Raw genomic sequence first — 26,739 nt, forward strand, 5'->3', positions numbered from 1 at the left:
GTGGGATCAGAAGCCACAGGGGACTCTAACACACGCCATGCCATATCATCAGCCAGATTGCACATTTCCTGAAAGTAATCAAGTCAGAAACGGACTTTTTGGCAGCATCCCCTGGTGGAAAACTGACTGCCAAAAGCCAAAATGAGGACGAGTTCAATGATTTAATTCTGCATGGAAAACGCAATCCATTAAATGGGATCTGACAAGGCCTTAATCTCATCCGTAGCTGAGGTGTTGGCTCCGTGCAGTTCTGCTCTTGGAAACATATTCTTAGTAAGCTATGTATAGAATCTAGAAACCTTTGCCAAAGCCCAAATAAGTCCATTCTAAGTGGGGAAAGACACTCATCAACTCCCCGGTGACTCCCTAGGGCATAAGCATGCTCTTCTTCCAAACTCAAAGTTACCAAAACCTGGCAACTGATCCCACCCAGGGGGTCCCATGGTTCAAGGTAAGTAACTGGGATGGCTGGCACACTGGGTGGCTTCAGGGGTTCCACTGCTGGATACTGAAGTAGTGCCTTAGAGGCCTTCTATCCAAAAGGAATGGGTGGGTTGAAAACATAGGACTGGACCAGAAAAAGATTTAGTGCAATAGAACAGAGTCAGTCTTAAAGGATATCTAGGGTATACATCAATCTGTATATTCGAAGTGAACACCCCATCTAATACAACCCACAACACTGAGAACAAATTGTCATCCACAACAATTCCAGAAACACAGAAGTCAAGGTGATATGGTGGAAGCAGAACATGGTGGAGAGTTCATAGTTTAGAGCTAGGTTGACTGAGTTTAATTCTCTAGCTGGGCCATCTGGGTGTCTTTAGGCAAACTGCTTAATCTCACTAAGCCTCAGTTTTCTAGTCTGTACAACTAGGATAACAATGCTCAATTTGCCAGGCTCTGAGGAGATTAAATGAGCAATTGCATGGCCAGTCCCTGGCACATCACAGATGCCCAAGATGCATTCATTTCCTTGACTCTCAGTATAATATGGGCCAGGCTTCACCTCTGCAAATGTGTGCTGGAGGCTAGAGAGAGAAAAGGCTCTCAGCTGCCAGCTCTTTCCTGTTCTCTTGAGTCCTCTAGTGGCAGGTATTGAGATTCCTGTCGCCAGTCACACTGGCTGGACTTGTCTATCTGCTTTAGCCCCAGATTCAATTCATTCTCTATTCACCTTTAAGAAAAGCCCAGACAGAGCAAGAGGCTCATGAGGAGTAAGGAAAAGAGACGCCCAGGGTGATTTCCCAGGGGGTCACCTTTCCAGGCACTGAAGTCTCCACTTTTTCCTTTCAAGAGTATCAGCTTTTGAAAGCAGACTTCTCATGGAAAAGGCTTAATGGGCTTTCGAAGCTCACAGTGTCTGCACCTGGAGCCACAAAACCCGACTGTGATCCACATATTTTCTGTGGGTAGGCTCAAGGGCATTCCAGGGAGTGCTGAACAGAAATACAAGATCAATACTTCCCGAGCACATTCTGCCATTCAGTGCTTATCTCTTTCACGTAGGTCACCTTTAAATCCTCCCCAAGCCCCTGGGAAGTGAAGGTTTTATCTCCATGTCATTCATTTCAGAACTGAAGACAAATTAGGTGAGTGGCCTGCTCAAATTAACATAACAAAATATTTTCAAGTTCAAAGAGGTATTAAACATCACCTAGCTCAATAGTCCTTCAACCATTGGCAACAAGATCACCTGAAGCTTGTTAGCAAAGCACATTCCAGAGCCCTCCCACACTTGAAGGTGAGCCCCACATCCATGTCAATAAGTCCCCAGTGATTGTGATGCCCAACTGAGTTTGAACTGTCAGGGCCAGTCCTGGTCCAACCTCAGTGTGACAATTAAGAAAAGAATAAACAAGTAAGCATTCGAGGTGAGGTGTGTGTTAACTAACTTGATTTAATCATTTTCCAATGTAACATACAACAAAACATCACATTATACATCATAAATATATACAGTTTTTATTGACAATTATACTTTCAATGTAGTTGGAAATAAACAAAGAAAAAAAAAGATGTTTAAGAAATGAAGAAAATAATTTGCCAATAGTAATAGAATTGAAACTAAAACCCAATCCAGCCACTATCAGAAGTTGAATAGTCCTAACTGGGCAGCTTAGAATGAAAAACCCATCCTTCCAACCCCTGTACCCTCCTCCTGAGACTCTGCTGAACTCTCTGCTCCAAGTCACAGCATTTGCTCAGCACTGCCTAGCAAAGAGAGGGACAACAGGGAAGAGTATCAGGGACCATATTCAGAGTTGAGATGGCATTTGCACACACGTCAGCCATCAGTATATAGCCCTGTGGGGAGAAAGGTGGTGCCTTTCACTTTCCAAAATCTTGATTTCTAAATCTCTGTGTCAAATTCTCACTTCCTGCAACACCTCCTGCGTGATTGGTAATTGACATAAAAAGTGTTGGCCACCAATGGCTGGCCCAGAATGTTTACAAAACAGATTCAGAGGTGGCACCCCAGTTGGAAGAGGAGTCCCAGGGATTTGTCTTGAAGCTGCATTTGAATGACAGGCATGCTTTTTATGAAAGTCTAAAAGAGATGTTTATGTGATGATATTCCAAAGGCTGACATACAGTTTAAGAGCTACACAAGCTACCCCTTGCTGCTGCCATTGGTGATCACCAATCTCCAAGCAATCATCTATATTACTTTGTATCTGTATTTAATCAGAACCTTAGATCTACCTCTCTGGGCCAGTTTCTTCATCTCTACAGTGGACAACATCATAAGGCTTCTGGAAATAAGAGAATAGCTGTTGTTATTGTTATTTTAAAGGAGAACCCAGGGGAGACTGAGACACATATACTTTTGAAACTTTTTGGAAAAACATCTACTACCTATAAATTTATAATCTACCTATAAATTTTACCTATTAAATGGAATAGGTAATGGGAATGGAAAGGAGAATTTAACTGCAGAGCAGAGTGTCCTTTTGATCTGGAAAGAACTATTTGAATGAAAACATTATGCAAATATTAAACAAGGGTACTCTCTTTGTCCTGGAAGTGGCTGGTATATACCAGCCTACTTGCAGAGAGCTACAAAAGATTCATGGAGAAAGTGGAATGAAGCATCTAGCCCCTTCCTTTTGAAGGTCAACATTATAAGAAAAACTGGTAGTATCACCTAAGCCCAGGTATCAGGAAAAGACAACAGAAGTCACGGAGAGGAAACATTCCAAAGAAGAGGAGAAGGCTGGGGACATAGCTCAGTTGGTAGAGTGCTTACCTTTCATGCACAAGGCCCTGGATTCAATCCCCAGCACCATAAAAAAAAAAAAAAAAAACACCAAAGAAGAGAAGATCTGGGTTGGTGATGTAGACTCATAACCTCAGTGGGGTCAGAAAGTCCACCCTCAACATGAGACCCCATTTCTTGACAGAAGGCAGATCAGGAAAAGGACAAACACTGAAACCATCGTCAGTAAGCCTGGGGGCCCCTAGGAATAGTCAGGGAGAAGAACCCCAAGAAAAGACTGGATTCCTAATAATTCGGTACAATAGGCTCATTATCATTGGAATTTCAATCTTGTTTGATAATAGGAGCTGATGATATTTCATGGCCCCAGGTTCCAAATCCCTTCCACGTATGAACAAGGAGGAAAAGATGGGTAAACCCAAAGTTATCACTTTTCCTGCATCGCTCAGTGATGATGACCCTACAGAGGAGCTTCAAGAGGACAGATGATGCCCATCCATGGGAACCACATGCCCTTCAGCCAAGACGACCTTCCAAAGCAGAGAGGTGCAGGATGTTGAGAGCTATATATGCAGATCCCCCAATTGGAGGTGTGTGGGCGTGTGCGTGTGTGCACGCACACATACATGCACATTCAGGGCACTGGGGCTGAGAGGTTCTGGATTCTAGAGTCAAAGAGAAGAACCTGATGCTTCAACCTCAGCAGAGGGAAGACTATGTTCATTGGCACAAGAAGAGCTATCTTACCAAGAGCACTGATCATTGATGCAACTGAAGTTTAAAACTGCAGGGGTGTAATGCACCATTTCTCCTGTGTCACTGATACCAGGACTGATTCTCCAGTTTTTTCAGACCTTGAGTGACACTGAGGAGGGAATGCATAAGTGATACACTCCTTCCTATAGCATTACTTAAAAGTCCAGCCAGAGTTCATTCTTCTTTGAAATCCTAAAGTCATATAGAGATGTAGCTAAGTGGTAAAGTGCCCCTTGGGTTCAATCCCCAGGGAGGAGGAGGAGGAGGAGGAGGAGGAAGAGGATGAGGAGGAGGAGAAGGAGGCGGAGGAGGAGGGGGAGGAAAGAATCAACCATCTCCTTTGGAAGAAACAGTGGTTCCAGAACAGCATAGCAATAAATGAGTAGTCAATGGCAATGAAATTTCTAGCCTCAATTGCTAAAGGATTGGCATAACTGTACCTTCTGTGTCCTTCCTATTGTGCCAAATGTTACAAGGAACCAGGAATAAGTCCTGACTTTAAAAAAACTTATAATTTAGTCTCTTTCGGGAACCCACACATTGACACGTGGTACAACTAGCAGACCAAGTGAAGGGCCATCAGTCAATACATTCTATCTACAAAAAAGCATGAAGAGACTGCAAAGGGAACAGGTGGTGGTCCCGGAGGTGTTCATTCTTGGAAAGCACCCTTCTGCTGTTCATTGAAGAAGACAATAAACCTGCTTTGAGATGGAGGAGTAGCTATGAGAGCCCTGTGGAGAGGTTGGCTCCAGAGTGAGAAAACATAAACCAAGAAAGCCATCCGACGCCCCCTCTTTCACCACAGTCACCTGCAGAGAGCTGCAGGTTCACGGGATGTGCTTCGGGTGAGTGGGCTTTATTTTATTCACAACCTCATAAAGTAATAACCAAACCCCTCCTAGGGAATAAGAAAAGCACTTGGCTGCGATTCTTGTCTTACCCATGTAGTCGCCACTTTGTACAAAGAAATCCAAACCTCTATTCATCACTTTTGTTGTAAAGTCATCTATAATGCAGTCTTTACTAAGAAGAACCTTCACATAATGAAATGGCTTTTATTGAGCAATTACACACATCACCTGGATGCAAAAGGGAGCATATCTTTCAAATATATGTCACAGACCCCAAAAATTATCTGAAGTGAGATCCGTATACTCTACTAACCATGCGGAAAATATAAGTCTATGATGGAAAGAAAAGCAAGAGATTAAAAATAAGGATACCGGAAGAAAGAAGGGAAGGAAGACAAGCTGGGAAATTGATTAGATCTTAATTCTGGGTTTTGGGGGGGAGAGGGGTTGTGTATTTGTTTATTTATTTGTTTGTTTGTTGTTTTGGTACTGGGAATTTAACCCAGAGGCATATCCCCAACCTTTTAAATATTTTATATAAAGGCAGGGTCTCCCTGAATTGCTTACCACCTAAGTTGCTGAGGCTTGCTTTGAACTCTTGATCCTCTTGCCTCAGCCTCCTGAACTGCTGGGATTACAGGCATGTGCCACCACACCCAGGTAGATTTTAATTATGGTATGAGTAGTACTGTATGTTTCAATACTCATTCAAGATTAAAAAAAATCCCTTTTACACCACATTCACACCCAGACTGTTTTTCATTAAGCCCAGGTGAGAAGGTCAGGGATCGAGTTATAAGGAAAATGGAATACAATATCAAATGAAAATAAGAGGCTTTCACAGGGAGAGGCAAGACTAAACGATGAACAAGAACAGAGTAGACAGCCATCTGGGAACCAACACAAGAAGATTCTCACTTTCTTTCAACTGACAGCAGCTCTTACATCTCTCACAACCAGAAACCCTCCCCCAGCAAGAGACCCCAGAGACACAGGGTTGAATGAATCCCACCACACACTTTTTTTCTGTGCACTTATCTGGATGCGTCATCCTCCTTTGAAACAAAAGACTCATTAATCCAATTTAAATTGTCAACATCAGTAAGTTCTTTACATTTAAATGCCAATATCAATTAAATACCAAGAACAACTTATCCACTGAGATAATCTTCACTACATTTGGGACACATAGCCAGGAGTCCAGCCAGCACTGATTCCAACTCTCCTTCATCATCTCTAATTCACTCAGCACAAAGACATGACATAAGTTGCAGGCCACACTGGCAATTCACCCAACTGGATTGAAAAAAAGAAAGAAAAAAAAAAAAAGCTCCCAAGCAGATAAAAAGGAACAAAGTGAGTTTTCCTCCACCAAACCTGAAAGATGTCTTCACCAAGGCTTCGGGGCTATCTAGCTGTGGCAATTCATCTGCTAGGATTTCTTCCGGGGGCCGTGGGTCATGAACGATTGTTGGCCGTGGCTTCTCCTTGAGATTCCCGGTGAGCCCATCGATGAGGGAGTTCCACAGACAGTTCTGCGACTTCGACCCTGAGGATGAGGAGAAAAGGATGACATGCAGGTAAATCCCCAAACTACTGGGTGTTCTGTCTTTCCGTTCAGGATGTTCAAAAGCAGGGCAGGGAGATTTGTGCCTTTCTCATCATCTCCACCAACATCCAAGGGCTCCAGAAGATACTGATCAGGCAACATATGGAGTAACCAGGAATTCTTACATTTATTCAGAAAATAGGCTGGCACTGAGCAACCTGACTTAACTATCCGCATTATGGATACATCCTGTCTCATCTCGGAGGTGTTCAACCCTCAACTCCTGAGACAGCCTCAGATACCTACTAAGATGTTCATTCAGCAATTGCAAGTGCTCTAAAGTGCTACCATTTTAGGGAACAGTGAGGATGTTCAGACACAAATCTCCCCTATGTTCTTGGCTTGCCTGAGGCCTAAGCTTCAAAACTCCATTCTGTAGACACACCCACCCCAAAGAGGTCCCCACCCCTAAGAACTGGAGCTCACAATTCCCAGGTTGATTCTTCTGCAATATGAAGACCCAAAGAAAACTATGCTGCATGTTTATTGCTATCCTACTCTACACACACTTCAAAATACAAGATAATCATGAAAGACAAGCACCAAGTGAAAGTGGTGTCACAAAAGTAGATTAGCCAGGTGGTCAACATCAACCGTGATAAGTGATATTGACAGTGTGGACCCTTGATGTGATGTGAAAACAGCTCTGGGATCTCCCTCATCAAAACACATAATCCCCAGGTAGTAAGTATGATCCCAGCTTTTGTAAACTTCATGCTTTAGCATCTACCCTATCTGAACCTAGCAGACACAGCCAGCTCTGTCACTTTGCCTTGGTCCCCACCTTTCTTAGCACCCACCCGCCTCAGCATCTCAGGGGGATTCATCCTCCCAGGGATGCACCTTTTCAAATACACACCAGCCAGTCCATAATCCATCTAAACCTCTTCCCTTAAAGGGATTTCATGCTCCTTGCCCCTATCCACCTACCCTAGCAACCCCAGGCCCAGGTACCAGACAGCTAAGTACTAAACAGTCCTGTGCCCAAGAACCCATTCAAACTAGCCAAGCCTAAGCCTGCTTGTCCAGCCTTGCCTGTTCCTTCCCACAAAGAAAAAAAAAACCACAATAAAGGCTCTTCTCCATGATTCCTCTCTCCTTCTGCCTCAGAACAGACCCCAAGTGCTTCCCCAAATGCCCCCAAGACACGATGTGGAACCCACTCCTAGGATCTATCAGTACAACAAGCTATCTTTACAATGGCAGTTGTCTCCAGATCTGTTGGCCTTACCATATGTAAATAATGATAAAACCTATTAAAATACCCAGTCTAGTCATGGGGAAAACATCTGATAAATAAGTACTCTTTAAAACCATCAAGGTTATACAAGGAAAGTCTGAGAAACTGTCACAGCCCAGAGGAGCCTAAGAAACAAGATGACAAACTGCAATGTGTTATCCTGGATAGGATCCTGGACCTAAAAATATTGTTAAGAATCCAAACAATGTATGGAATTCAATTAATAATAATGTATCCAAATTAGTTCATAATTGTATGAAGTGAACCATGGTCCATTACAGAGGTAACCAGGTGTGAGGAATACCAGATTTCTTTGTATTGTTTTATTATATATCTAAAAACTATTAAAATAAAATAATTCTAAAAATAAAAGCAAGTAGATAAAAGTAAATCAAAAACTTCACTTAAAATGTCTATGAGTACAAATTTTTTCCAGTCTGAGAGCATTATCATTACTCAAATACCATTAGCTTGTGCTGCTTACACACTAGCCAGAGTAAAAAATGATTTTACCTTTGCACAAAGATTTTGTCAGACAACCAACACCTGCACGCATGGATCTGTGTCCATCCTGAGGGAAGTGGCTTTTTCAACCCCATTCAAGCAGAGGGAATGCCTCTTTCTAACTCACACAAAGGCTCTTTATGGGGCACAGGTGATGTGCAGGAAAGAGTAAGAAGCAGCGCCACCTAAAGCATATCATGCATGTGACAGGTGTGTAGAGAGTTGGTTTGTGTGCACATAGCCTTACCTCAACACCCTGACCAGCCACCTATAACCCACCAGATGATATCACCCAGCTTATTGTGCCTGAGGATAGTTTTGCTACTAGGATCAAAAGAATTTCACACACAAAGAGAGAAGCATCTCACAAAATTCCTTGAGCTTTCACCAAGGAAACCCAGGATCAGCAAACAATTCCTTTAATAACCATGGCCATGACTGATTCCCCTTGGGGTGTCCACCCAAACTGCTTTCAGGTCAATCAAGAGCACTTTAGTGGCAGGAAACAGACCCCCTCCAATTCCTGAATTGCAAAACAACTTTTTTAAAGCCCTAAACATATATCTTAATATGATCTAGTCTTATTAATGAAGGTCTGGTCCTATGTTGATGAAGATCTCTGGACACTAATGAGGATCTGGTTCTAGGAAGAAGAACAAGAGCAGGGCCTGTTTTCTTAAATTTGGCCTAAGTGAAAGCCTTGCAATAAGCTTCCTGCACACTTCCCTTCGTTCCTTCATTTTGTTCATTCTATAAACACATATTTAATTTCCTCAGCATGCCAGGTTCCTTTTCAGGCCCAAACTAGAAAAATGAATGATTGAGGAATTGAGAATGTGAAAGGAGGAGATGGAGGTAAATGGTGAGTGATGCTGTTTATAACTTCTACCCCAGCCTTCTTTTGAACTTATTGATGTAACTTTTGTAGCTTTGACCCACAAGCAACCACAACACCTAAGCGATACACCATAACCAAGGGTCAAAAAAGGTATTCCAGGAGCCCAGGGAGGGCTCGCCTGCCTAACCTCAGCACCCTGAGGAAAGCTACACTGAGAACACAACACATGATGTGAATCTAAAGCCATAGCAGCTCTTCAGCAGGTAGGGAAGAACAGGGAGATGGTTCAGTGCAAAGAGTATGTGCAAAGGCTCAGGGGCACAGCAGGGCAGTTTACTGAGGCTGGAGTCAACAGAGGGGGCCTTGTAAAGTGCCTTGAATAAAATGCTAATCATTTTAAATTTTCTTCTGTAAGCCAAAAAGTACTTAAGATTTTTAAGCAAGGTTGTGGTGACATACCTGTTTTAGAAGAGAGACCACATGCTGTAAGGCAATGAGCCCATGAGGAATGGCAGGGTTATATGAAGGGCTCTGTGAATGCAGACGAAGCCAGGCACTTTATCTGTAGGTAAGCTAAAGTCTCACGCACACAAATGACTAATTTGAAGTACATACAGATATGACTAATAAACTAAAAGTCATGAATTAAAAGCATTCATGAATTCATAATAGCTTTTTTACCATGTTCTCAGTAAGTGAATGAGAAGGATCAAGAGACCCAAGCCAAGGGGCTGGAGCTATAGCTCAGCGGCAAAGCTCTTACCTCGCATGCGTGAGGCACTGGGTTCAATCTCAGCACCACATAAAAATAAACAAATAAAACAAAGGCATTCTGTCCATCTACAATTACAAAAAAAAAAAAATTTTTTTTTAAAGAGACCCAAGCCAGTTCTCCATTACAGGTTCCAAATAGACACACAATGATGTCTCCAAAAGGTACTAACAGTTCAGACACACTGATAAGTTCAAGAGAAGAATATAGCATAAGCTATAAATAAGACTCTCTTAACATTCATCCCTAACTACTTTCACTTGCCATCTTCTTCTCAAAAGCCTAGGAAACAACTGGGTGTGGTGCACACACCTATAATCCCAGCAGCTCAGGAGGCTGAGGCAGGAGGATTGCTAATTCAAAGCCAGCCTCAGTAACTTAGTGAGGCACTAAACAACTCAAGGAGTCCTTGCCTGTAAATGAAATATTAAAAAAAAGAGCTGGGAATATGGATCAGTGGTTAAGTTCTCCTGGGTTCAATCCCTGGTACCAAAAAAAAAAGTTTAGGAAACAATATATGCAAGTTTTAGCCTCTTTTGCTGCCATAGTTAACTCTGTATTATAATTCTGGTCCAATGAACTGTAAGTGGAAATTTCTGAGGCTAGTGTCTCTTCCTAACAGACCCACCACCCCACTGCCCCACAAAAAGGAGGGGGAGTAAATACTCATTATAAGAATATTTTTGCCAAAGTTTTGAAAACTTTGTCTTTCCCTCAAAGATCCTCCCCATTTCATGAGCAGAAAGTATGCAGATTTCACAGTATGATGAAGTTTAAAAAACAAACAAAAAACTTACTTTCTTACTAAATTCAAACAAAAGCAGAAAGCTAAAATAACAATAACAATTTTAAAGATGGGAAGTATCCAAGCCCCATCCCTGTCTTAAAACATTCTAGTCATTATCCCACTTGACATAAGCTGTAATTACATAGAACTTAGGCACCATTAACAGGGATTTAACTGAGAGCTTATTAATGCAGTTTCACCTATAATCTGACCCTAAGTAACAAACCCATTGAGGTCCAGGCAACTGGCAGGATAAGGGCATCACTAGGAATTTTTGTTATATTTCTCTTTTAATCTCTTTCAGAAGGTAAATGATTAACAACTGCCTGCTTCAGGTAAAGTGCACAACACAAAATGGGAAAACTTAAGAATGTTGCTATGCCTGGAGGATGAGTTCACTGATTCATGCCAACCAACAACAGAAAAGTACTAAGTGCCCCCCAAGTTCTGGCACGGTGCTGAGCATTTCATAGCTTTGTGCTGAAAGCTGCAGTACACATAGAAACCTTTACTGAATTATTCCCTTACTCAAGAAGCTTTGAAAAGAAGGTGAAAACACAAGGCAGACTAGAGCTACTCTTTTGAAAAATGAACTGATTTTCCCCTAATCTCTACCCCTATCCCTTTTACAAACACTATCAAGAAAAAAGGTTAAGACTTTAAAATGGGCAAAAAAGTTTAATGGGTATCCTATCTAACTCATCAGGGTCATCTGGGTTTTATCTCCGTATTTCATTATCATAGAACTATTTTATACAGTGTAAATTTGAGAAAACTGATAGTAATGCAAATGATTCTATTTTTAATCTTTTTTTCAGTTGTAGATAGACACAATACCTTTATTTTATTAATTTTTATGCAGTCCTAATAATAAAACCCAGTGCCTCACACGTGTTAGACCAATGCTTTACCACTGAGCTACAACCCCAGCCCAACAAATGATTATTGTCTAAATGAATGCAAACTGTGTCCCATGAAATGCAACTATTTACTTCCTTATAAATCCTGATAAGTCTTAACAGTTTTAGATCTATTAAGCAAATTCATTTCAGCATTTATATTAATCTGCTCTTTGATATTTCTTCACACCAGTTGTAACATCTTATTGATTTCTTCATCAACTAATGAGTTAAATGAAATTGTTAACACATATTCTCTTTATGTTTGTGTAAACTAATCTCTAAGATGTATGATAAGTGGGAGAAAAGCATGAGACTTTTATTTTGCTCTCTTGAATAAGATACAAAAGCAAATGTATTTGCTTATTTACACAAAAAGATAAGAGAAATGGATTAAAACCTATGAAAATGGTTACCTATAGGGATAAGTTGGGAATAGGGAAACCAGTTAGTTATGAGTGAATGACTTCCATAATTAGATTTTACTACTGAACTATGTAAATTTTTTAATGTTTATTTTTTAGTTGTAATTTGACACAATACCTTTATTTTATTCATTTATTTTTACGTGGTGCTGAGGATCGAATCCAGGGTCTCGCACATGTGAGGCGAGGCCTCTACCGCTGAGTCACAACCCCAGCTCTGAACAATGTAAATATTTTAATATTTAAAAAATAAAATAAAATCACCAAGGAATTTTAAAATTATAAAATTGAATGCAGACAGAAACAAACTTAATGATATGTCAAATTAGTAACAAATTAGTAAAAAGCATAATTGAAAATAAGAATTAATTTAAATATCTTTAGAATATAGTATTCCAACCTTACATCCTTGAAAAGACTAAGGTTTGTATACACACATACTCAGCAAAAAATAAAAATCTTAAACTTCCCTTAGTTGGTTTGCAGTCAGTGGTAATCATGAGGCAAATTTATGTCACATATGTTGTAGGATACAGCAAATTAGCAGCTATAAAAAAAAAAAAAGGTGCTGGGAACCATAACTCTTACTTCAGGAAAATACAAATAGGCAATGAAAAAGATGAAGAAAAACCCTGTGGTGTTAGATTTGAACTAGAACTAATAGTTTGAACCCATGATTATGTTTGGCAGGCATCAAAGAGATGTTTTCTGGCTGAATGCATTAACCAACAATGAATGATTTTTTCAAAAAGTGAGCAATAACAGTTTCAACAAATTTAAATAAAAATTATGTCACAAGAGAAGTGAACCAAAAAGATTAAACAAAAAATATTATACAGAGAAATAGGGCCTTTCTGGGTCTACCCATGCATGAGTATGAGGCAACTCCCACATAATCAGAGGATCCTATGGCAGAAAGAGGATCTCTGGAGTAGAATCCAAGTCCTGAATTGTTTCCAATGTAGGACTTGGGTTCACTTCTATAAAGTTGAACCGGGGACAAGGGCATGTGAAAAGTTTATTTGGGAAGTGATTCTAGGAAGCAGGAAAGGACAGGGACAGTAAATCAGAGACTGTCAAGGGAAGGGAAGACACGGGGGCACTATGGAGTTATCATCACTGTGGACAAGTCAACCATGTTCCTGGTTTTTGTAAACTTGAGTTTTCACATCTGCCTACATACATGCACTGGACGAGTCTTGCTTCAGACTGCAGTAATGCATAAGAGTCACCTTGTCTTCACCTACTGCCTTGCCATTCACCCACCCTAGAAGGAATCTTCCTCTCAGGGGTGCACTTTTCAAGTACAAACCAAGCAATCTAGAATCAACATCCCCAACTATCTCCATTACTGGTCTCACACACTTATCCATCTCCCTTAATCACCAAAAGACCAGATACTGGACAGCAAGGGACAGGCCTGCTGCCCCAGAGCCCACTGAAATTATTCAGACTAGTCAATCTTAAACCTGTTTGCCCTTGCTCACCTGTTCCTTCTCATAGAAACCACAGTAAGGTCTTACCCACAGTTCCCCCATCTTCCTCTGCCTTATATCCAACTCGGTTGCTTCCCTGTGCGACACCCTTGGTATCTGTGAGTACAACTTATTTTTTCAATGTCAGTCATCTGCTAATCGGTTGGTTCTACTGTGGCTAAATAATAGCTCTATCAAAAACAGGGCAACTGGGGCTAGGTTGTGGCTCAGCAGTAGAGCACTTGCCTCACACATGTAAGGCACTGGGTTCGATCCTCAGCACCACATAAAAATAAAATAAGAAAAATAAAGGTATTGTGTTCAACTATAACCAAAAAATAAAATTAAATTAAATTAAAAAAACAGGACAACTGCCAGGTGTGGTGGTACACACCTATAATCCCAGTGACTCTGAAGGGTAAGACGGGATAATCACAAATTCAAGGTTAGCCACAGAAAATTAATGAGGCCCTAGGCAACTCAGAGAGGACTGAGAATGTAGCTCAGTGGTAAAGCATCCCTGAATTCACCCCCCCTCAAAAAAAACAAACAGGGCAACTGGGGCCAGATTTCTACAGTCTTCAGAAGAGCTTGAATGGTGCTCCAAATTATTCCCCTGAGAATTTGGCAATGGGGCATTTATCTGCAGACTGTCATTCCTCTCCTCGGCACACCCATGCATGAGTAGGAATCAGTTTTCACATAATCAGAGAGTCCTAGGAGAAATTTTAGAGAAAATAGTGTGTACAAAGCTTAAAAATAAACCCAGAATAGGTGAAGCCGGGCGCAGTGGTGCCCAGGACTAAAGGGTCCGCATAGTTTTTCGTATCCTAGAAAAATGCAGCCAGGATCCCATCTTCCACTCACTCCTGCCTTAAAAGGATCACAGTGGGTCTCTGCATTTGATTCATCCCAACTCAATCTGGCATGAGCCTTTTGGAGCAAATACTCTCCTCTTTGAACTCTGAGAGAGTGGAAAAGAACGCTTCTTCTGATCCTCCCCAAACGTGGGCAGAATATACTCTCCAGGGGCCCTGGAAAGGTCTGCTCTGACAAAATGAAAAATAAAAATTCCCCCGCTCTGATTTATTTTAAGCTGATTTTGAAAGCATGAAATGTTTCTGACTAAATAGAGGCAAAAATAGGGAAACACCCAGAGTCACACGGGTCTTTTTCAATAATATCAAAACCCCCATGAGGGAAATCATAGGTAAACTAAGCCTCCAGGGTACCAAAAATAATGTGGCTCAGGTGCAGGAGATGAGAAGCTCCATTCAGCTCACTCCATCTCAGCTGCTTCTCCTGCCTCCCTCCCATCCCAGCTCCCCTCTCTCCTCTGACTTGGGCCTCACTCAGTGCCTATTACCTTCTCCTTTCCTGTTCTTTCCCCACTATCCCTACCACAAATTCTCTCCTTATCTTCCCAAGTCAACTTTTCATGTAACCCATAGACTGATTATAAATCCTGTGGACTCATAAACTCTGCCAGCAGCATCTGTCCCACTGAGCCCATGGAGAACAAGTGCTCAGACTCAGATGTGACAAACACCCTTCATTACTTGCTGTGTGCCGGGCATTGTCACGATGCCTGAATCTGAGCTACTTCATTGAACCATCAAACCAACACTTTAAGTATCACTGAAAGATGATTAACACTAGGACATTGAGACTCTGAGATCAAGTCACTAGATCATGCAGTCAGAAAACAACAGATTGTTTTGACCCCAAATTTTCCTGATCCAGGGTTCCCTGTGATATATCATATACCATTTGTACTTTATGTCTGAGCAAATAAACACACCCACAGTGTGGAACATGCAGAATGTTCCACACTTCTGAACAGGAAACACACAACCTTTTACCTAAGGAACAAGATTTCACCTTAACTGCCAGTAGGTAGCCTTGACTTTTCTCTCTTGCAGGAAGCAGATTGGAGGTTTAGAGAAGGAAGTTCAGGCTGCAGGGGAGGATGAATAATGCAAGGTGAGTTTAATGGGTTGAGAAAAGACAAGAAAGCAAGAAAATGAGATGAGAAGAATCTAAATCAGAAGTAGCTACAGATTCATTTTGTAGAGTGCCTAATGGAAGCAGCTGATAAACTGCAGGCAGGAGGAGCCCAAGGTGATGTGGTAATCCCATTTAAATCTGACAAGTGACTTATCAACTCAGTTCTCTATAAAAATACACAAAGATTATGCCGGCAAAAGGCAGAGAATTTAAGAGTCCTGCAAAGCACAGACAGAGGAAGAGATTTAATTCTCCAGAAAGGGAAGAAAAAACATCGCTGGAAACCCTCAAAGGTCCCCAAAATGTCTGTCACATGGATTTGCAGCTATCCTCCCACTTGGGGAGGATAAGGCTCCTGAAATTCCCAGTGGGTAGGAAAACTGGGACTGGAGGGCGGGATGGGTACACAGTGACCAGATGAACATCATAAAACCTAGACAAAGAGCTCTACACAAACAAAATAATGACAGCACAAAAAAATACCAATGTTTTTAATGTCCTAAATCAGTCATGAAGACATTGTTCCTTTATCTTCAATATACTAATTCTTAGCTTTAGAAACTTTTCAGAAATTCTGTCTCCAGCAATATCAAAGATATCCAAAAATTTAAGTTCATATCATATATCCTGAGGGCTGGGAAAAGGACTCCCTTATCAAAATATAAGAATCCAGTTTGATTTGTGATGACAGATTCTAAATCTCAAATACATTAGAGTTTATTTCTGAGTTATCCTATTTAACCTGTCTTTTTTTTTTTGTTTTGTTTTTTGTTTTTAGTGACTGGATCACATAATTTTACTTACTATATCCTTTAATATCTAATCAATATCTGATAATTCAAGATCTCATCCATTCTGTTTTTGACTAGTCTTGCTTATTTTTTAAGAAAACCTTAGTTGAAATCATATGATCAATTTCTAAAAAGGAATCTCCCTTTTTCATTTATATTGAGTAGCACTTAACAAAAGTATAATTGCTTAATTTATTTATCAAAACAATTATTATCTTTACAATGTATCATGTTCTCATCCAGGTATATGACAGGTCCTTTCTATGTGGTCCATCTATTGGATTTGTCTACCCAACACTTCCTTCTCTTTACATCATAAAACCTAGACAAAGAGCTTTACACAAACTTTTCATGTACCCCGTAAACCCTCCAGACTGATTATAAATTATTGTCATAGCTCCTCTTACTCTATTTTGGGAAATCTCCAGGCCCATTTCTCATTTCAGGTAAGTCTGATGGCCTCTCAGCAGTGCGACTCCATGGCCCTCACCTTGGTGACTAGATGAGGTGTAGGTAGATGACCCAACAGCTCTTCTCCAGTACTTTCCAAGGGGAGAAGCCCCTTCTTTTCTCTTAGATTGCGAGCAACAGCAGCCATGTCCCAATACAAGGAGGAGTCTGAGAAAATAAAGCTAATTCCCTAAAAAAAGCAAGAAGAAAAAAAAAAGTCCTGACAGTAGCATGCCCCTGGATCTACTCCCTCTTATCCCCATATCTATCAAGCTTCTACCCCAATCTCTGGATGTCTATAAACTACTAAAGTATCCTTCCAGTGAATCCCCTTTTGAGTTTAGAATAGTTTGCTGCCACCCAAGAGGTCTTTCCATGTATTCAGTTTTTTGTTGTTGTGTTGTTGTTGTGGTGGTGGTGGTGGTGGTGGTGGTGGTACTGGGAGATTGAACTCAGGGCACTTGACTACAGAGCCACATGCCCAACCTTATTTTATATTTTATTTAGAGACAGGTCTCACTGAGTTGCTTAGTGCCTTGCTTTTGCTGAGGCTGGCTTTGAATTTGTGGCCCTCCTGCCTCAGCCTCCTGAGCTGCTGGAACTACAGGTGTGCATGCCCAGCTTTTCCATGTATTCAGAATTTTTATTTCCTTCAGTAAAGCTTTAATTTGGGAGGCAGATGGGGTTAGTAAGTTTTTTTCCTTGTCATTTTATATATTTGCCTGCTGTTGCTAGTAAAGTACATATTTATATTTTCTAGATCACTATTGCTGAAATATGTGATAGCAATGTATTATATATTTCCTTAACAGTCTGTTTCCTTACTGAACTCTTATTCTTTTTAAGAATTTCTCTGCTTTCATTTGTTTTTCTAAGCAAATAAATCATCTACAATAATTTTTCCTTATCTTTTATCACAGTTATACACTTGATTTTTATTTCTTATCTTATTGCATTGGTTAAAATTTCCAGAAATTGTGCTCCATTTGTGTACAATGTGTCAAAATGCTTTCTACTGTCATATATAACTAATTAGAACAAATTAAAACAAAACAAAAAAATGCACAAATGTCAATAATACCTGATAGGTATTCCTTCAAAAGATGACAGTGATAAAATGACATGTGTCCATTCCTTGTTACATATAAATAAAAATTTTGCTAATTAAAAATAAATGAATTTTTAAAATTTTTAAACCTTATTGGTAATAGTAAGCAACCCTATAATTTTGCTGCCTTCACTTTATTTCCTATTTACGAAGTTTCTATGAAGTGTTCTATTGCAGCTTTATTAATTTCTCTATCACAAGCTAATTTGAGAGAAAGAAAGTGGAGCAATATAGCTGGAACCATACTTGGTGCTAAGGTTTGAATGGTTTTATCTCCTCCAAAATTCACACTGAAACTTGATCCCCAATGCAACAGTATTATTAATTCATTAGATGCCCTTGTAAAAGGACTTGAGTAAGGCATTTGTTTCCATTTTTGCTCCTCTGTCCCTTCCATGTGAGGACATGAAGTCCCTCCTCTCCAGAGGATTTCCAACTAAGTTCCACTATTGAAGAGGAGACAGCACTCACCAGACACTGAACATGCCAGCACCTTGATCTTGGATTCCCAGCCTCTGGAACTGTGATAATAAATCCATTCTTTATGAATCACCAACTCTGTAGCAACCATATAGACCAAGACACTTGACAGAACGAATTCCAAAGGCTACTGAAGCCTGGTATTCATGTCTAAGTTAAACACTGTGTAGAATCATAATGTAATCAGCAGTCCAGAACAGTAAAATTTTCATACACTTGCTGATTTATAGAAGTGATACTGGAGAGAAGATTAGAAATTATGAAAAATGGACTATGTCTCATCTTTTGTTGTCTGGGAAAAAATTGAATCCATATCTTTAAGACATGAAGAGTAGAAAAAAATTCAACAGGCTCATAAAATGACATCCAGAAGTAAGAAGAAACCCCTAAAAAATTTCATAGAAATCATAGGGATGGAAATCACATGTACAATGGAGGTTTGAAACAATCTCACACAGATCTCTTTTTTAAATATTTATTTAATTTTTAAGTTTAAGGTGGACACAATATCTTTATTTTACATATATGTGGTGCTGAGAATCAAACCCAGTGCCTTGTGCATGCTAGGCGAGCACCCTACCACTGAGCCACAACCCCAGCCCCTCACACAGATCTTAAAAGGAAAGTATTCATGATCATACATTTTCCAAACTTCCTAATAGTAACGTCACTCAAGTAAGTTCTCTTTGGTCAGGTAATTTTGTTATTATAGTATACTTATAGATGTGCACTGCTAGGAATTCTATTTAAGGCTTTTTCTAAATATAATCATAAAGGAGATTATCTTTCAGTTTCTTATTTATGTAGTCCCTTGTTATAGGACTCCCTTGATATTTAAAAACTACCCATAAAAATCTTGGGATCCAAAGTCTTTTTAATGAAGTGATTATTTTGCAAATTTTTAAAAAGTTTCCCTTTGGAAAAAAAAGAGTACATGTATAATGGCATAATTTGGCATGAACATACTTTATATACAGAGTTATGAAAAATTGTGCTGTATATGGGTAATAATGAGTATAATGCATTCCACTATTATCATGTATTTAAAAATAAATTTAAAAAAATAAGTTTTCCTTTGCCATCACTGCATTCATCAATTTCTTTTGGAATTGACATTTTCCTTTAGAAATTGTCATTTTGCAGAGATATTCAAATCTGTTAGCATCAATTTCTATGCATTATTTATTTTAATCTTCTTCTACATGTTAATAGTTTGGGGTATTTACTTACTTATTCACTTTCTTCTCTGGTTACTTTCCATAACTGTTCCATGCAATATGATAGCCATCAGTAACATGTGGCCACTTAAATTTAAATTAATTAAAATTGAATAAAATTAAACTTTTGCATCCTTAGTCACACTAGCACATTTCAGTGTTCAATAAATAGCATGTGACTAGCAGCCACTGTGTTGGTTAGTGCCAGCATACAACATTCTATCATCACAGCAAGTTTTAGAGGATACTTGATAGTCTAGAAGTCTGTTTCCTTGTCTTCCAGATAGCTCTGAAATTTATTAGCTCTACTGTTTTTCTCATCTCAAATTTGCTTTTGCCTTTAGATGTGACATTTTCATTCTCCTACTTTCAATAGATTAGTTTTTCTTTTTCCCCATTTGGCTTTCTATTTTGTTTTGTTTGGTTTGTTTTTATTTTTGAATCAGAGAACATGTACCCAGGGCTTTGGCTTCATGCCACCAATTTGACATGTTACCTTCTCACTGAATCTACTAGGACTGTCATGTCAATTCCCATTCCCCTTTTGACTCAGTGATTGTCTGGTTATTGTAGGTTGCTGTTATAACTTGAACTTTTCTTCTTTCTTTACTTTTTTATTTTCTGTTCTTCTTATGAATGGTTACATAACATGTAATATTATGCAAACAATCTGGTAACATAACAATATGGCAAGAGATTATGTTCTATTTACTCTAATCTTGATCTAATCTAATTCTGTCGTCCAATTTATGGTAACTATTATTAACTATTTCATTGACACATAATTTCAAGAAAAGGATGGTCCCTATGTATACATACAAGGTATAGAGTTTCCACATCTTCCTTGTGGACCATATCTTTTATTAATAGAAAATTGCTCACTTTGCTCTTTACTCCCTGTATTCTGATTTTTATAAAGTTAATAACTGCCAGAGCTAACTCTTTTTTCTTTGTAGATGCCGACATTTGGGGTTATAGGGATTGAACTCAGGGGCACTCAACCACTGAGCCACATCTGCAGCACTATTTTGCATTGTATTTAAATACAGGGTCTCACTGAGTTGCTCAGTGCCTTGCTTTTGCTCAGCCTGTCTTTGAACTTTCGATCCTCCTGCCTCAGCCTCCCAAGACAATGGGATTATAGGCGTGCACCACTGCATCCAGCAACATTTTTTAATAAAATTAAACTTTTACATCTTTAGTCATATTAGCACATTTCCATGCTCAATAGATAATTATGTGACTAGCAGCCACTGTACTGTACAACTGTACAACATTTCTATTGTTAAAAAATTTTTGAACATTTTTGTTCATCATTTTTAAGTCTTATTTCTTGAAACAATGTATAGCTATAATATGTTTTAATCCAGATAGGGAAATTTATAACAGGTATCTTTTAATTTAATATCATATATTCAAGTATTGTTTCTTTCATATCACAACAATAGCTTAATAGCATCCATTGACTCCTACCTGTAGGATGAAACTGTCTCCTCTCTCCCTTTCCCTCTATTCACTTTCGTTGATACTATATGAATTTTTAGATTTTATTGCTAACTTGTTATTTTAATAGTTAGATGCTTTACTGCGAAGAATTAGGCTTCTCAGTTGGACACAGTGGCACATACCCATAATTCCAGAGTCTTCAGAGGCTGAGCAGGAGCAGCCCAAGTTCAAGGCTGGCCTCAGCAATTTAGCAAGACCCTGTCTTAAAATTTTTAATTTTTTTCAATTAAAAAAAAAAAAGGACTGGGAATGTAGCTCAGTTGTAACTTCTCGGCAACTTTCTTTATCTTTGTATCCAAAGATAAAGCACTCTTAGGTTCAATCCCCAGTACCAAATAAAATAAAATAACTTTTAAAAAGAATTGTGCTTCACATTGTATTCTGTTTTCTAATTTTATGTTCAATAAATATTTGGACTCTAGGATACATTTACTTGGTTTCAGACCTCAGCAGTTCTTAAACATAATTTAAAATCTAGATAAAAGCTATGTATGTAGTTTGAAATTTTTTAATAGCTACATTTATTAAAATAAAAACAAATGAAATTAGTTTCAATAATACATTTTTCTTTAAGCCAATCAATACAAAATACTGTCATATTAACATGCAGTCAGTATAAAAACATTAATAACATTTTATATATTTTTTAAAATCTAGTGTGTGTTTTACATTTACACCACATTAATTAGAAATAGCTACATTCCAAACATTTAATAGTCACATTGTACAGAACAACACAGCCTACAGAATTTAATTTGATTCATGTTTCAATTCACTGAAGTACATATCCTTAAATGATTTTTTCCAAAAATTATACACTATCTAATTAAATACACATGAACTACTACTTAGCTATGGATTTATTTAATTTTTATTAAATACAACTTATTTTTTCATTGTCATCTGATATTTATATATTGTGGAAAAAATAATTAGAAACCAAGTCTGATGGACTTTTTTTTCTTTTTCAGCAACTTTCTTTATCTTTGTAATTCAAAAAATTTCCTAGTATATATATAATTGCAGGTCAGTTTTGCTGAACTTTAAATTTTCTTTTCTTGAATACAGTGATCCCTTTCAATATGCAAATCAAGGCCTTGAGTTTTTTCTCTTCAGGCAAGCTACCGTCAACTTTATCTTCCATTGCTACTTCTGTTCCAATTGTATGGCTTTCATCTCCAAATATCTACAATTCACTTATTTATGTTGATTCCTTCTTCTCTGACCTCCAATTATCTTTTCTTATCATTTTTAATTCTTCATTTTTATTCTATACTTAAAGACAGCATCCTAAAATTTGTTTTCCAGGCATAGAACAAATATTTTCATTGTCATTTCTATTTTCAGTGTTGATTTTAATTCCTAGGTTGCTTATGTACATTGTTTGTGTTGTTTCCTATGCTTCTCTAACTCAAAATCACTTTCTTCTCTTCATAGGTACTTCTGCTCCTAATTGATAGGGGCTGTGTCTTCTTGCTTCTTATGAAGAACACAAAGCAGGATTGCAATTTTTTTCCTTTTGATTTCATTATTAAATGGCATTTCAAGAAGTCTATCTTTCCCCTAAGTCATGAGGATGGCATTTCATTTCTTTTTCTCTTTCTTTCTTTTTATTGGTACATTATAGTTGTATGTACAACCATACGGTGGGATTCCCTAGTTCTTCATATTTTGTTTGGAGTTTCATTTTTAGTTTATCCCTATTTTAATCATTTCAGAGTACAAAAGCATTCATTACAGAGATGGTTACTCTCCAGAAGGTATGTGGACTGCTCTAGGTTTCACTCACTGTCTACTTGGGTTGTCAGATAAAATCAGCATAAATAACCAAGAATAAGACTGACTTTGCTATTTAAACAGATAGTTATCACAATAAGTAATGTATAGCCCAAGCCTAAAGAATGAGCCAGAGGAACAGTGCCCAACTTGCTTCAAAGCAGTCTTGCACTTGTCCTTACCTGACTGATGTGCACAGCTTCTACATAATTTTCAAAGTCTCTTTAGAAATTCATCTGGCATGGTAGATCGCTATATAGTGAGACCATCAATTCCAAGAGGAAAGGTCTCAATTAATCTTTTTTTTAATATTTTCTTTAGTTGCAGTTGGACACGATATCTTTATTTGTTTTTATGTGGTGCTGAGGATCGAACCAGTGCCTCACACGTGAGAGGCAGGCGCTCTACCAATGATCTATAGCCCCAGCCCAGGTCTCAATTATTCTTTGTCTTACATAAATGAAATGAGTCTGTTCAACAGAGTAATGATATAGACAAGATTAAAGGGAGACTGTTTTCAAAAACTTTGCATTCATTTAGTAGACTAATTAAAACAGAAGTTTATCTATTATGAATGAAATCAGACAGGCATTGTAGTGCACACCTGTAATTCCAACAACACAGGAGGATGGCAAGTTCAAGGCCAGCCTCAGCAACATGATGAGACCCTGCCTAAAATTAAAAAAAAAATATATATATATATATATATATATATATATATATATATATATATATATGGACTGGGATTGTAGCTCAGCACCCCTGAGTTCAAAACTCAGTACCAAAAAAAATATATAATAAAATAAAAAGAATTAAAATCTACTTGACAAACACTTTGTTAATGGTTAGTGTAAGTTGGATTCTTGAGAATTAAAATAAAGGATTTTTTTTAAAGTTTTCTACAATTTAGACTTTTACTAATTCAAACACTGCCTCCCCCCATAATTGAGTGAAAATCCTCCAATGCATAACTACCTTGAAGTGTGCTAATGTCTGCAAAGCATGCAAATATCCAAGTCTTGCCATCTGCTCGATGATTCATTCGTAAATCTGCCTAGTATTCCCTTGGGAAGTTCCAGGCATGATTTTTAACCTCATTATAAAAACTCGGTGGGAATGAATTCAGTGATTCAGTACCTATGAAAGTGCTCAGAGGGCTTGGAAAATGTGCCATGTTAATCCTAAACAGGTTTAAAGGGGATATGTGCTGTTTTGATCAAAAATAAAAGCAGATGAAAGTAATTGCTTGAAGATTTAGAGTTTTATGAGAGTTCCAGAAAAACAGAAGATCTGGGATAATATGCAAATCACAGATAGACTTTTCTTTTTTACTTTCAGTCCAAACTATCCATCGCTGGTAGGTAATAAAATAATGCAATGGATCATATGTTGGTGGTAAGTTCCTTTAGGAAAAGAAATATGACTTACTCATTTTTATACCCTCGCACCCAAAAGGTCTGTTCAAGGTTAACTTTTGTATCTGCTTCTAATATTTTAACATCAGAGACTATAAAACCATTTTAAAAACTTAGAACATTGGGCTGGGGATGTGGCTCAAGCGATAGCAAGCTCGCCTGGCATGTGTGCCGCCCAGGTTTGATCCTCAGCACCACATACAAACAAAGATGTTGTGTCTGCTGAAGACTAAAAAATAAATATTAAAAAAAAAATTCTCTCTCTCTCTCACTCTCTCTTCAAAAAAAAAAAAAAAAAAAAGCTTAGAACATAACCAGGCTTGGTGACACATGCCTATAATTCTACCTACTCAGGAGGCTGAGGCATGAGGATCACAAGTTCAAGGCCAGCCTGGGCAACTTAGCAAGACCCTGTCCCAAGTAAAATTTTAAAAAAGGATGGAACTAGCTCAATGACTGAGTGTCCCTGAGCTCAATCACCAATACCAAAAAAAAAAAATTTGAACACTTCCCCAAGCTCATCAACACAGCATCAACCTTTTCTTTCTTCCACCTGCTTCAATTATACCATGCATGAATTTTGTTTCTAACTCCATTGACTTATATCTTGATCTCCATTCTTGTCTTGTCCTGTTGGATTAAGGAACCTAGCTTCATAAGATTTTTTAACTTGAAAACTAGGCAATTCTTTCATGAGTTTCACACTTTCACTGCAAACTTAAAAACCTCAGTACAGCTCCTAAGACTACTTGCTGCAAAGGGGAGTTGTCTGTAACTTAGACTACAGAATAACACATCCAAAAATTGCATATTTCACAGTCTACAAGACTGTCTGTAGTGTCCTCCTGGGCTTCAACTCAAGCCTTTGCTAAGGGCTAATGCAGACTGTGATAGCTGATGTAGTAAGAGATGAAAAAGATATTTTAAAAGAACAGGGAGGATTCGGAGGAGGCAAGATGGCCGCGAAGGGAGTGCAGTAACTCCGTGTACTGCGTCACTGTGAGGGAAAATGACGAGTTAGAACGGCTAAAAGCTATCTTGTTAGGAATTTCCAGCAAAATTGGGGTGCTCCAAAACCTAGTGGAAGGATTTTCATCGCACGAGGATCAGCTTCAGGGGCTCAAACGCGAGCGATCTGTCCGTATGGAGTGCTGCTTGTTCGGCAGATCACCCCGCGGCTGGAGTCTGCGGCGCGCGCTGGGAAACGACAGGCTGGTGGCGCAGAGATACAGCGATGCTGATTCTGCGGGCTCCTGCCAGCTAGGCATTTGCTGAGCTCGGAGCTGAATTCTGGGTTGGAGACGGGGGAAGGAAACGGTCCAGTTCGGTTCTCCACACTGGTCAGACCACGGAGGAAGCCAGCGGCCACCATCTTGGAGAGCTGACGTCACCATCCTTGTTTTCGACTGATCGCAGCTCTTTCAGCTATAGAACAGGTAATTTCAGGCTGACAATTGTCTGTGTCTCGCAGACAAATTGCTCAGACTTAGTGCTAAATAACCCGCGGAAACTGCTTCTTGGAGCCTGCTCCTATCAGAACACGCACCGAGCCCAGAGTGGCGGAGTTCCGGCTCCCGGAGCTGCTCTGGCCCAGGGCTATAGAACCCGCGGAAACTGCTTCTTGGAGCCTGCTCCTGTCGGAGCAGGCACCAAGTCCGGAGAGGCCGAATTCTGGCCCCCAGAACTGCTCTGACCCAGGGATAAAGAACCCACGGAAACTGTTTCTCGGTCCGGGTCCTGCTGAATACTGTGGAGGCCAGAGGGGCGGAGCAGAGCCGCCGCCGGAGCCCGGAACAGGCCCAGCGCCCCGCCGGCGTGGTGTTGCGTCGCCCCGGCTAGAGCGGGGGCCGAACAGAGCCGCCGCTCGCGCCTGGAACAGGTCCAGCGACCTGCCGGCGTGGTAGTCAAGAAACCCCGGAGGCAGCGCTGGTGCAGGAGCCGGCGGGAGCCGCGCGGCGCGGGACTCCCAGCTACCGCTCCCACCAGTGCTGACAACTGAGGTCTCTTGCACCAGATACGGGGGCGTGGCTAGCAGAAGGTAAGCAAATTGGCTGGGGGTTCTCAGCCCCAAGCTCTACAAACTTAGGGCCTGAGGGAGGCAAACAAGGAGAGTGTGCCCAGGCACTAATGAAACAGCTGCTCCACGCGTGTGCAAGGTAGGCGGAACTGTGACCACCGACAAAACAGGCCCAGTGGACCGCCAGACACATCGCTCAGGTTGGGGGAGGGGCAGAGCCGCCGGGCGCCTGCAAGGTAGGCTGACCCACTACCCACCAGCAGAACAGGCACAGCAATCCACAGAGCGGCAGAGCCACCCCCCGAGCCTACAAGGTAGGCAGACCTGCGACCTACCGGCAGGTCAGGCCCAACAAACTGCGGAGGGGCACAGCTGCCCCACGAGCCTGCTAGGTAGGCAGAACCCTGACCACCGACAGAACAGGCCCAGCGGTCAGCCAGACACATCGCCCCGCCCCGGTTGGGGGAGGGGCAGAGCCGCCGGGCGCCTGCAAGGTAGGCAGACCTGCGACTCACCAGCAGATCAGGCCCAGCAACTGCGGAGCGGCAGAGCCACCCCCGGGCCTGCAAGGTAGGCGTACTTGCCACCCACCG

At 40.0% G+C, this 26,739-nt stretch overlaps 1 protein-coding gene across 3 annotated transcripts in view; it reads right to left on the reverse strand.

Moving 5' to 3' along the window:
- Nucleotides 1–26,739, reverse strand: part of Pde1c (phosphodiesterase 1C) — a 511,610-nt gene that overhangs the window by 382,243 nt on the left and 102,628 nt on the right. For all 3 annotated transcript variants that reach the window (XM_076863774.2, XM_076863776.2, XM_076863775.2), the window contains one exon: nt 6,208–6,379. In XM_076863774.2, coding sequence (XP_076719889.2) covers nt 6,208–6,379 — 172 coding nt within the window. The remainder of the gene's footprint in view (nt 1–6,207; nt 6,380–26,739) is intronic.

This window comes from Callospermophilus lateralis, chromosome 1 (assembly GCF_048772815.1).
Source record: "Callospermophilus lateralis isolate mCalLat2 chromosome 1, mCalLat2.hap1, whole genome shotgun sequence".
Lineage (NCBI taxonomy): Eukaryota > Metazoa > Chordata > Mammalia > Rodentia > Sciuridae > Callospermophilus > Callospermophilus lateralis.